Below are 12,963 nucleotides of genomic sequence, written 5' to 3'. Positions count from 1 at the left end.
GCTAAGCTAACGGATGGGTCTTGTTCATCACATCATTCTCCTAATGATGTGATCCCGTTATCAAATGACAACTCATGTCCATGGTCAGGAAACCTTAACCATCTTTGAGCAACGAGCTAGTCAAGTAGAGGCTCACTAGGGACACGGTGTTTGTTTATATATTCACAGATGTATTTAGGTTTTCGATCAATACAATTCTAGCATGAATAATAACCCTTTATCCTGAATAAGGAAATATAAAATAACAACTTTATTATTGCCTCAAGGGCATATGTCCTTCACGCCACACTTGTGTCTCTTTTTTTGTCTAAAAAAATTGTGTTTCTTTTTTCCTCTCAACAGAAAAACTTGTCTCTTATTTTTTCAGCCCTCAAAAAAAACCGTGTCTCTTTTTTTTCACTGCTCAAGAGGATATCTTTCAGTCTGATTCCAAATATGAAAATATGGGATTGGGATGAACTACGTGAAGTTGGATAGATTACTTACCTCTCTCGTGTGAACCAACCTATGGTTGGATGGTTAGAAAGACAATAATGGTATTCTTAGCCCACCATAGTTCAAGTCCCACACTTGACACTGGTGCTCACATTTTCCTGAATTTATTTTATGTCTTATGGCGATGTGCCTTCAATGGAATGAGACATTCGCATCGACTACAAAGGTGTCTGTGATGACTTCGTTAATCTAAAGATGATGTGTCGACTTAGTCTCTCCGAGGTGCTCATAGGGGTAGCGTGTGCATGCCTTCATAAGCATGAGTGTATTTGTGCATGTATGCTACTATGTTTAAAAAAACTTGGCTATCTCGTAGTATTATGCAGAGGAAAAACTAGAACCAGATACTTTTTTAGTAAGAATTATTGCAATTTATTAAATGTCGGCAAACTCCGAGGCTACCACCAAAATGACACTTTCAAGTGGCACCTTCAACCTAGATTTACAGCTTATTCATGCAACCTTTTCTAGATAGGATATGTGCAACACTATTAGCTCGCACCCATCTGATCTCGACCTCCTCAAAACCTAGGAGCAGGTTCTTTATTTTAAGCACCACCTGATCTTGCTCGTCGTTGATAGGGAATCAGTCTCTAGGAGGAGCTTCCGAGCGTTCATCTTCGTGGCCAACTGGACAGCACGACCACATGCTAGTACCTCCGCGAGCTCAAGATCGACAGCAGCGGGAAAAAATGGCATGCACCTACAAAAAATGCACCATGATGGTCTCTAAGGATCAAAGGCGGAGCCGGAGCTAAAGTCACCCTGATGCACCGCCTTAACATAGCATAATTTTTTGGTGCAACGATGTATTGAATAAAAGTGTGTGTCGTAAATTCTAGTATAGGTTGTTGAAACACATAAAAGTTAATATATACAAGTATGGAAACATATGAAAAGGGTAGCAATAAAAGTTAATATATAAAAGGTACCAATAAAAATCCATTTGATAAAAATAGAACTCAATATTACACACAATAAAATAGAAAGAAAATGAAAAATTAGTAAGCCTAGAAGAATATTTTTTGCACTCATTATATAATTGAGGGTTAGGATATCCAAATTCGTGGTACCTGCACACCTTAAGTAGAAAGGTCAGACTTTGTGACCTGCTTTACTTCTCTGATGTGTTTAACTCTGTTGCTTCCCCCAAGGCAAGCAAAATAAATCCAGGCGAACCAAACCACTCGCGTAGGCTAACATCATGCTTTCAGATAGTTCCCCAAGAATTTCATAACATATGACACCGTACGGTGTTTGTTTGGCATACCATCGAATAAGTTAACGCTGTAGTTGGAGCAGATCCGGCCTCAGCATTGCTTTGCTTCGTGGCTCCAGTTGGTCACTGCGTCAATGGCACAACAGGTCATCAAATAACACTAATAGAAGAACCGATATCATAGAGACCACAATGAGATGTACTTCCAATGGAACAAGGTAGCATGGGTGTAGCAGTATCTTTGGCCTTTATATTTCCTTTGAAAAGAGATGTAGTCTAATTTGTTACTATTATATTATAACTCATCGGAACTTGTGTTTTAGCCTTCTTTGTGGCTCTTGGTTTGATGTCAACTTTGATGACACACTTGTCACGTCCCAATTTTTTTTTTCAAAATTGAAATGTGGAAAATAAAATTAGGGTCAAATAAAAAAATTGTTGGTGATTACTTGATCTTAGCTAAATTCGACTAGGATTTTATAGAACTAAGTGTAATTGTGGCTCGAAATAGAATTGGCATTTATTCATAACCCTAAACTATCATTTAGTACTCCCTTCATTTTTGTATGCAAGGCCACAAACTCATATTACAGATACCAAGGTAGAAATTAATGCCTACTTAAGCCAATGTTGCAAGCTAGTCTTTTCCTCTTGCTTGACGTGTTAATTAATGTGTATTTTTCTCTTCAACGCAAAATAAGACAACCCTCTCACTCCTCATTGGTTGATTAATGTGGTACATGAAAACTAATCTTCTCACTCCCACATGCATGCAAGCGGTATTAATGTCCTCGGTTGCTAGTACGAGGCAAACCTCATCAATTTTACCTCAATTGATGTTAGTGGCCTTGTATAGATGCAAATTGTAATTTTGATAGTGGCCTTATATACAAAAATGGAGGGAGTACTCTAAATGTCAAAATGAAGCTATAAAATTGAGTGTGACCTCTTGTTAGATATTTCGGGTTGGAAATGACTGTCACCGAAATATTATTTGAAACCCTAAAGTGAAATTAGGAATTAAATTGAGCCCTAAAAATATTTAGGGAATAAATTAATGTCCCAAAATTAGGGTGAACATCTATTTATTTAAATTGGACTAAAAGTAGTTTTCTTAGGACCCAAATAATATTTTGAGCCTCTGTAAATTTCCCATGATGATGAATTTGATCTTTGAATCAATTCAGAAATCAAAGGGAAATAATTACAATATTCAAAATAAGGCTATAAATTTAGTTAATATTTTGGCAAGGCACTAGATAATTGCATACAACAAAATAGATAAAATGATTCATGTATGAGACAGACAGGAGAAAAAGCAAAAATATTTTTATAGGAATAGATGAATTTGTCTATAATGTGCAATGAAGTCTTTGCCGAGAGCCGAAGAGAGAGAGAGAGAGAGAGAGACATTAACACGCTGTGGTGTGAATTGCGGTGCCTCAAGCATTGGAGGCAGACCTGCTAGTGCAATACATGATAGATTCACTTGGCTCCTGTACGGTGCCAAACGGAAAAACACTTTGCAGCGTCTTGGTATTCATGTCAAGAGCAAGGATCCATGACTTCGGGTGATACAATTTCTCCCTAGCAATTAGGTAAACAACACCATCACCATCCAAGCTCGGAGAGGGGTCAGAGATCACAAGGCGCTGGAGGTAGGCTGCCTCTTGTTCTGGGTTCTCAACACCCTCCTCTGATGGCAGCAGCAGCATTCCACTCGGTTGTGAAATCATATCGGTTCCGATTGCAACCTCAGCCGCTTCGACCGTGCATTCAGGCTCGCCCCATGCTTCGTAAGAATTCTCCAGCGTGCTATTGCTCCATGAGGAGATCGCCCAGGCATCCACTAGATGGACAAGCTTGAGGCAGCCATTGACCACAGAAACACAAAGTTCCTTTGTAGCTCAGCCTACATGGAACCTCTTATCCTCAATCCTTGAGCCTTGCTTTGAGATCCGTACTCTCCAACTAACTTACAACAAGTGGATTTCTCTTTTTTGTTTCTCTAAAATGAAACTACATATGAACTTCAAACTTTGCAGATCGAACAAACATCTGAATATCAATGTGTGAAAAAACTTTCAGATTTTTTGGTCTGATATAAATATACAAAATGAGATTTTATTTGACTAAAAATATTATTTTAAGTATTTAAAATGCATGAAAAAATCTGAAAGTTTTTCCCCATATTGTAGTTAGAATGTATTGTTGTTCTGCAAAATTTGAAGTTTATATATTGTGTCGTTTGAGAGAAACAAAAAAGACAAATGCGTCTGCATGGATCTCGATGCAAAAATGGATGGCAAAGATAAGGGGTACCATGTAGCCTGAGCTACACAAAACCACACTCCCATAGCAATGCCTCGGTGATCCATTGCACGGCCTAAATGTTCGCCGCGGGTGATATGTTCCATGGGCAGCGGCAACGGTATTCCGCGGAGAGTTGGTTTCTCACGCAGCACATCGCACAACAGGATGCCTCGCCAGAGATCGACCCAGCCCATGGTGCCGTGCTCGCCGCCGATCGTGATGATGTTGGAGGTATAGTGGTAATAAAGATCCGTGTTGGTGGGGATGACCCAATCGAACTCCACCTGGGGCTCCGCCACGGGCAGCACGGTGGAGGTCCAGCTCGACGTCTCGGAGTGGAACAAATGGAGCACGAACTCTTTGAAGCTGAGAGGACCGGGAAGCAGCGCGGCGATGGTGTAGTGGTGGAGACCACGGGGAAGTATACCAATCTCATTGTCTTCGAAACCTCTGGTGTGCATGTCGTCGAGGAGCGTGAGCACTGGCGAATTGGGGTCAGCGCGGTAGAGGAAGTAGTCGCAATCCTGCCGCGTCGAGAAACGGCTGTCTGGGACACAATCGGGGGAGACGTCGACCCGGAAGAGGATCAGGTCGCCGGCGGTGCAGAGGACGCGGGGGGTGTCGACGTAGACGGCCTCCGGGCAGTGCACCCACAGCTTGGACGGTTGTGGCGGGCGGTTGGGGAAGAGGGACGCCTTGATGCTCAGGCCCTTCCTCGTGAAGCCTGTGGCGGTCCTCTCGTTGGACCGGTCGCCGACGTAGCCTTCGACGGCAGTGAGGAGCGAGGCGGGGTGGCCGGCCTCGGTTGCCATAGGGATTGTGCCGGCTGGGTAAGGGGGCAGATCGGTCTGATGTCTGCTGATGGCGGCTGGGGGGAGGGAGCAGGAGAAGGGCGTGTTTTTTTCGTTTTGAGGCAAGGAGAAGGCTCTACTGAATTTTCGATTTTGCAGCCCAAAACACAAATACAATCGGATGGACTTCGCGGGACCTCCAGTACAGGGCGCCCTTTTGGACCGGCCCATGAGCGGACCGGGACACCCCCCCTATTTTTTCATTTGTTTTTTTGCTTTTTTCTTTTTGTTCTTATTTTTCTTCTTTAAAATAATCGGGGAATTCAAAAAATCCAAATTATAAAACTGTGAAATTTTGGATTTTTTTCCTGAAATCATAAAATGTTCATGGATTAAAAAAATCATGATTTTTAGAAAATGTTCATGGATTAAAAAAATCATAATTTTGACAAAATGTTCGTGTATTCAAAATACGATGGTGAATTTGAATGGAAATTTTGTGAATTCAAAGAATGTTCATGATTTTCTTTAAAAAATCATTGTGAATTACAAGAAAAGTTATCGATACAAAAATTCACTGATTCATAATTTTCAAGCATTTCAATAAAAATATTCATCAAACAAAAAACATTCATGCATTTCAAGAAACTGTTCGTTAAAACAAAAAATGCTCATGAATTTAAAAAATATTCACCGATTCAAAAAATATGCATAGATTCAAAAATATGTGCATAGGTTCAAAAGATATTCGCCGATTCAAACAAATGTTCACAAGTTTCAGAAAAATGTCCATGATTTCAAAAAATGTTTGTTAATTCGAAGAATGTTCACGGTTTCATAAAAAATGTTCGGAAATTCCAAAAATTGTTCATGATTTAAAAAAAATGTTCATGAATTTATAAAATGTTCAAGACTTCAAAATTATGTTTGTGAATTCGAAACAATGTTCATGGTTCCAAACCAATGTTTGCGAATTTAAAATTTTGTTCGCAACACGAAAAACAAAGAAAATATAAAAGAAATAGAAAAGAAAAAGGATTAAAAAAGTTCATGATTTTGAAAAAATGTCGGTGAATTTGAACTGAAATTTCGTGAGTTAAAAAATATTGAAAAAAATAGAAAATGAACGTGAACTACAGAAAAAACTTCATGATTCAAAATGTCCTTGCTTTTGAATAAAAATGTACGTCAAACAACAAATGCATTTCAATAAAATGTTTTTCAAAATTTTAAATGCTCATGAATTTCAAAAAATATCCATCAATTCAGAAAATGTTCACCATTTCAATACAATGTACATCGTTCAAATATTGTGCATCAATTCCAAAATGTTCGTCGATTCAAAAAAATGTTCACAATTTTTTTTAAAAAGTTTATGATGTCAAAAAATGTTCGTCAATTTGATTGTGATAGATTCCTCCTTCTCTGGTCTTGAGTTTCAAACTAATGGCTCCATTCAGTGAAAATTGGTTGTTTGCTCACAACAAAATTAAGACAAGAGACAACATTGGGTAAGACGCATCTGATACGCCTCCAACGTATCTATAAATCTTAATTGTTAAATGCCATTATATTATCACTTCTTATGCTTTTTATATTATTTTTCTGGACTAACTTATTGATTTAGTGCCCGATATCAGTTTCCGTTTTTTGTGCATGTTTTTGGTTTTGCAGGATAACCAGATCTAGGAAGGTCCAGAGATGATGAAATTTTACGACAATTTTTTATGGAAAATAAGAGATCCTAGAAGCTTCGGGAGAGAACTAGAAGATGGGCGTGGCCCGACAAGCCCAGGGGCGCGACCTACTCCCTAGTCATGCTTGGCGGGCTTGTGGGGCCCCTACTACTCCATTTGACCTAATTCTTGGCCTATAAATTCCCAATATTCCTAAAACCCTCAGAGAGACGGCCGAAACAATTTTATCACCGTCACAAGCCTCTGTTCTGAAGCTATCCCATCTAAAGCCACGTTTCGGAGCTACGGATCCATAATAGTAGTTAGATGACTTCTTCTCTCTCTTTTGGATCTTCAATACGATCCTCTGAGATTAGTTCGATGTAATTCTTGTGGTGTGTTTGTTGGGATCCGATGATTTGTGAATTTGTGATCAGATTGTTCACTGAATATAATTGAATCATTTGAAGTTTCTTTGATGTATGATTAAGTAGCTATGTATGCTTTCCGAGTAATTCGTCTTCTCTAGTAAGATAGATGGGTACTTCCTCTGAGGGAGTAGTGCATAATAGTGGGTTAAACCTCACGGTGATCTTGCCCAGTGACAAAAAGGGGCAAAGGCATGTGACGTGTTGTTGCTACTAAGGATAAAATGACGGGGATTGATCTTACTGCTAGGTTTCTTTCCGTTTACATCATGGCATCTTGCTTATTGTGTTACTCTTTCTGTTGCAAACTTAATACTTTCATATGCATGCTAGATAGCGCTCCTGAGGTGGAGTATAGTAGTAGATGTAGTTGGATTACAATATACTTGTCACGGACGTGATGCCTATACAAGATTATGTCATGAATAATCATAGTTATGGATACTGCTCATCTATCAATTGCCCAACCATAATTTGTTTACGATGCCACTACTTACTTTCGAGAGAGAAATCACTAGTGAACCTATGGCCCTGGATGTATTCTCTATTATTACTAGAAAAATGCCCCGTGCATTGCTACGTGAGTTTGTATGAAATAAAAATTGGGCTGAACTAATCAACCCAGATAGTGTCTTTACAATTTCTCCTATAGCAAAAGATGAATGCATGCATCACTTTCTTAGGCATCACCATACATCCATCAGTTTTTTATTGATTAAAACACTCCTTAGGCATCATTTTCTACACACTGCATGCATGCATTGGTGGCTCTTAATGGGTAAATCCAATGGCTATTGTAGTCTGATCGAGTATATCCAACGGCTAAATTAATTTAGGTGATGTGGCTCAAGGAGAAGCAAGAGAATTTCTAGTAGTGGGGGCTAACTATTTAGATATAGTAGATTTGCATTGCTCTATTGTTCTCTTTACTATTTCGTCGTTTGCCATATCACTGTCTATCACTATTTGCTTTTAACCTTGCAACTAGCGAGACGAGGGGATGTGCCGTCAAAAAAAGCAAGATGAGGGGATGGGCAACCCCTTGCCATGTTGGGTGCAAGCATTTTATTTTGTTTGTGTGCGGGTGTTGTTTATCTTGTAGACTCCTATTGGTTTGATTAAACGTTTGTTCTTAACTACTTTTACTTTCTGTTATTGTGCTACATCATCCTTCCTCTTCGGAGAAATCCAACTGCTCCTATGAGAGTAGCAGCATCTGAAGAAGCTGATGACACTTCTCAACACGTCTCAAACGTGTATATATTTTATTATTATTAAATGCTATTATGTTATTATTTTTGTATACTTTTCATATCAATTCATATTATTTTTATGGACTAACCTATTAATTAGTATCTAGTGCCATTTCCTGTTTTCTGCTTGTTTTTTGGTTCCGTGGGAAATCAATATCTATGGAGGTGTCCAGTGTCAGTTCCTGTTTTTCTGATTTAACAAAAAAAATTGGGGAACAAGAAACATTGGAAACTTCGGGAGATGTCGAGACGAGACACGGGGCAACCACATGGACACGTGGCACATCCAGGGAGTGGGCGCGCGACCTGTCCTTGTGGGGCCCACGTGAACCATCTTAACCTGATTCTACCGCCATAAATCACTATAAATATCGAAACCATTTGTCGTGCCTGGAGAAAATTTTATCGCTGTCGCAAGCCTCTGTTCCGAAAAGATCCCATCTGAAGTCCAGTTATGGAGTTCTTACGGGAGGGAAAACCATTGCAGGAGGCCTCTTCATCAACCTTGCTGCCTCCATGACCATGTGAGTAGTTCCTTCAGGACTTACGGGTCCATAGTAGTAGCTAGATGACACGCGCTCACTTTTTGGATCTTCAATACCATGTGTACCCTTCTCTCTCGTGTGATTGAGATCAATCTGATATAATTCTATGGTGTGTTTGTTAGGACATCATGAATTATGAGTTTATGATCGGATTGTTCATTGAATCTATTTGAATCTTTTGAAGTTTCTTTGCTGGCATGTAAGCGTCATTAGCGCTGGTAAGACTACGAGGCTGACCCATCCACATCCATCGTCGACCTCACCTCCACAGGCGACAATCAGGATGTAGACTCCGGCGAGGATGAGTAGGACATGGGAGATGGCGACGCCTTGTGTCCCATGTGGCGAGTCCGTGTCTCATGTATTACTCTTTCTCGCCGGTGACCGCACCTTCACTCCGCGGGATTCACAGCCGTCAGACATGGACTCCGAATGAAATAACAAAAGCGTTGAGGGCGGACGCTAGCAAGGATTTAGGGGCTGTTTGGTTGGAAGCCTGGGCACCGTGCGAGAAAAAATGGTCAGGCAAGTCCAGTATAAATGTGTTTGGTTCCCACCCTCACCTGGCACCTTATTTTCTATTGTTTAAGTAATATTGATGGATCTTGATCAGTGCCAGGCAGCACATGCAGCAAGTCAGGCGCAGGAAAAAGGACGTCTGAGCCAGGCTAAGCATAGTGCCTAGGCTAACCGCTGCATTTTCTTCTATATTTTATGACTAGGCCAGGCTAATTAAGGACAGTAAAACTGGTTTATCAAAAAAAAAGGACAGTAAAACTGGGCACCATCCCAGCCCTCTCACGTATTCAACATCTTGACCGTTCGTTTTCATGTGCTGGCCGTTCCTGGCCATTTGATCTTCCTTAGTGGGATGTTTTCCGCTAGATGGGCTAATCTGTCCGAGGGGCAGCTACTCCGGTAGCTTTTTTGGACCCGTGTGGTTAATTGGGCCCATTTTCGTGCTCAGCCCAACACAGCAAACGATCCTCTCCGAGACAGAGCTCCCGTCTCCGTATCCTAAAAAAAACAAATCGTTTGAGAGAGGAACGAATTTGGGGAGGCTGATACATAGTGGATGCGGCGGGCGCTCGATACAGGCGAGGCGGGCGGGCGGCCAGCGAATGGATCCAGCCACGCGCGAGGGAATCGGGGGCCGGTCGATCCAGCCGTCGGGCGATCCACGAGGGAGGTAGGAAGAGGAGTAATGGTGCCTCATCTTTCGGAAACTGCTCCACTCAGATTTCAAACACACAATTACACTTCAGTTTCTAAGCACACATAGAAAGAGATTGATGAGGATGCAGTGCGCGGAGCAGCCGTTTCTACAGAACATTAATGCATTATTAATGGAGTAGGGGTGCGCCACACGACGGATGGTGGAGGTCAGGTACCTACATATGCTCTGTCTGGTCACCCAGGTTCTTCTCCCTTCTTCCTCCAGCAGTACCACAGTAGCATCCACAGCTATGCTTCTCCACTATATCGTTCCTCATCTTCAATTTTGATGCAGATTTCACTTCCCCAATACAATCCCTTCACACTCAATATATGTACTCTGATCGGGCTCCTGCTGTTGCTGATTTCCGCTTTTAATTTGTTGCAGTTATTGTCGCCCAAGTGTTCGGGACTGGTTCTGCCTTATTGGTTCAACAAATTTATGTAGGGTGTTTCTAGGGTTATTTTTGTTCCTACATTCTGAAACTGAGGATCCCAATCGCTGCTGGAAGGTTAGTTTAGTGGAATGTCATATTTTATTCCATATTCAATGTGTTCATATTATTACTTACTTTCCATTCTTATCTGTTCGTAAATATCATGACATGCTACTGACCACTATTATTTTTGCTATATATGCATCAGGTTGTTTAGGACGGCAGATCCTTACACGCAAGCATAATGTTGTTCTACACACTCTTAGTTTGTTCTTATATGATAAAATGACATATCTAATGTCTGTAGAGTTCTTGCAAAGAAGAAAGCATTATTGAATGTTTGGTGCTCCCAGTGTGTGCCTGATTGTAGGGGTACATTACAGTTTCACTGCATAAGACATGGAGATGGGGGTTGTGGTTTCGCCTATTGTGCCTCGGCGCCAACTCGGCTTTAGGCGCCAGCAGTGCGAGCACCACGAAATGACCACCATTGGAGGCAGCTGGAGAAAGAATCTACACCGTGGACGTCCTTTTCCTTTTCTCCAATCGAGGTATGATGCCACCGTAAATCTTAAGTTCGTAGATTGGTTGTTGAGGATTGCGTCCACCATTCCTCCTGTGGAGATTTCTCAGCCCGTGTCACTAAATCAGCTGCTTTTGACCATAAGTTTGTGCCTAGATCCATTGAGGACTTTTTGTTTTCTTTTGTTCGATAGTTGTTTAGATACAAGATTCCGCCCAGATTGGTCGAAGAGGCTTCAACTCCTATTAGTAAATCAAATGTGATTTAGGGAGAAACCTTAGTAGAGGCAGCACTCGATTCTTGTCAACAATACACACCCCTATAACAAATTTTACACCCTGCTCATAAAGACTACCAATACTGGCGCCTGCATAGTTGGTGCTTATCTGCTTGCACACCACTGCTTCGTAATCTGAGTGGAACTGCCATGTGTCTGGAGTGTGAACCAACTACGATTAGCAATGAACCACCTAGGAGCTCTATCTAGATGCTTATTACTGAAATATGATTGCTTTTGTTGCCAAGAAATCTATCAAAAAAGTTTCATATACAAGTAGTGCTTTCTGAAATTCAATTCATCTTGTTCTTTCTTTGTGCTTTTTTGTATATCCAGCCATCCAGTGACATGCTGTGTAGAGGGAGAGAAATTTTTATCATCTTTCATCCACGAAGAACTGAGATGGTTTTTCTTATCTTCGTTTACAGAGAGCCACTGCAGTTCCCAAAGTGGTCTGTCTTCACAACATCGACCAGGAAAGGAGTCTCCAGTTTAGTCTTCTTTGGTTACTTCAGATTGTACCATAATTAAACGGCTTCTGGCATTCCAGTTAACTAAAAGTCTCTTCCTTTTGCACTCTATCTACACCTTCTCCTTTGGGGTTATTGGAATTATTTTCAGTATGATTGAATTGGTTGTTCCAAGTGTACAATGTATGTTGGTGATAGGTTTATAACTGATTCTTTATTTTTTACAAGCTTGAGCAGAAAGAACAAGGACATAGCTTTTTGTTTACAAAGCCTGGCCAGCCTGACAACTTTAGTTGAATGATCTGATCCCGAAGCAAGCTTTCTGGGTTTAAGGCCAACTAAATATTCGACTCAAGTACCCCTCTTCCTATTTAGTTTAGGGGTTAAGGCCAGAACTGACTTGATAAGCTCTTCTGCTCACCACACACTGACCCCATTCACTCTTTTCTGCATAACTGAACCACTGCAGAACACCAGGTAAGAGGAACCAAAGAAATGTGAGCCTAAGACATGATGTTAACATCATTGATGTGGATTTGTTTCTTATACTATTGTACCTGCACATTTCTCCCTTAAAATTCCAAAAACCTCAAATTTAAATATGGTAACACTAGCACTATATCTTAGTTTGATTATAATCTGCATATTTCTAATCGTCATACCCTTCTCGGTATTTTTTATCTGGTACCTTTTCATTTTCAGTGGAACCTACAAGTATTATCATTATTTATTTTCTCCCTCACAACTTGTATCATATGAAAGTTGCTTTACATGTTAGTATCTTTCTGCAGAAAGAGCTGCATATACTGGACACTTGGGAGGTGGTTTGACTGACCGTGAGTGTGGTTACACTAATCAATCATTGCATAATGCTTTTTTTTCTTCTGGTTTTCCAGTCTGCATGCTTTGCGACTTTGCATGTTCCTAGATGTGAAGATATCTATTTAGAACTATTGTATATTGCTCTCACGACGGCTTCACCTGCAACCGATTTATGTATATATGATGTATCTATCATTCTCAAACTTTGTATTACAAATTTTTGTGACTCTTTGCTATACAATTATTTTAGGAGCCAAAACTGTAGACGATCAATCACAGAACATGTTTCCATCAGCCATCCTAATTTATATCCGGTAGACTTGACTTGCAGATCAACGGGATTCCACTCTACAATTACTTATAGTTGTAGATCGACTGTGTCCTCTCCTCAGTTATACTCCCTCCGTTTCAAATTACTCGTTGTGGTTTTAGTTCAAATTTGAACTATGAACTAAAATCACGACGAGTAATTTGAAACGGAGAGAGTATATCATTGTGT

General features: G+C 40.5%; 1 protein-coding gene and 1 long non-coding RNA gene across 2 annotated transcripts; one reads left to right on the top strand and one right to left on the bottom strand.

The window, feature by feature from the left end:
* Window positions 1–3,156: 3,156 nt before the first annotated feature.
* Window positions 3,157–4,839, bottom strand: LOC147958647 (uncharacterized). Its single transcript, XM_087532234.1, has 2 exons — window positions 4,066–4,839; window positions 3,157–3,576 (listed from the first exon to the last, which is right to left on the bottom strand). Exons 1-2 carry the CDS (start codon window positions 4,837–4,839, stop codon window positions 3,157–3,159), a joined length of 1,194 nt encoding a protein of 397 aa, XP_087388360.1.
* Window positions 4,840–9,747: 4,908 nt separating this feature from the next.
* LOC125522876 (uncharacterized) lies at window positions 9,748–12,691 on the top strand. The gene is made up of 4 exons (XR_007290005.2): window positions 9,748–10,107; window positions 10,324–10,447; window positions 10,581–10,923; window positions 11,601–12,691. It is a non-coding gene; the product is annotated as an uncharacterized LOC125522876 (long non-coding RNA).
* The last annotated feature ends 272 nt before the right edge of the window (window positions 12,692–12,963 follow it).

This window comes from Triticum urartu, chromosome 7A, assembly GCF_056163025.1.
Source record: "Triticum urartu cultivar PI428250 chromosome 7A, HENAU_Tu73, whole genome shotgun sequence".
NCBI lineage: Eukaryota > Viridiplantae > Streptophyta > Magnoliopsida > Poales > Poaceae > Triticum > Triticum urartu.
This window is presented reverse-complemented; position numbering and strand designations above follow the sequence as displayed.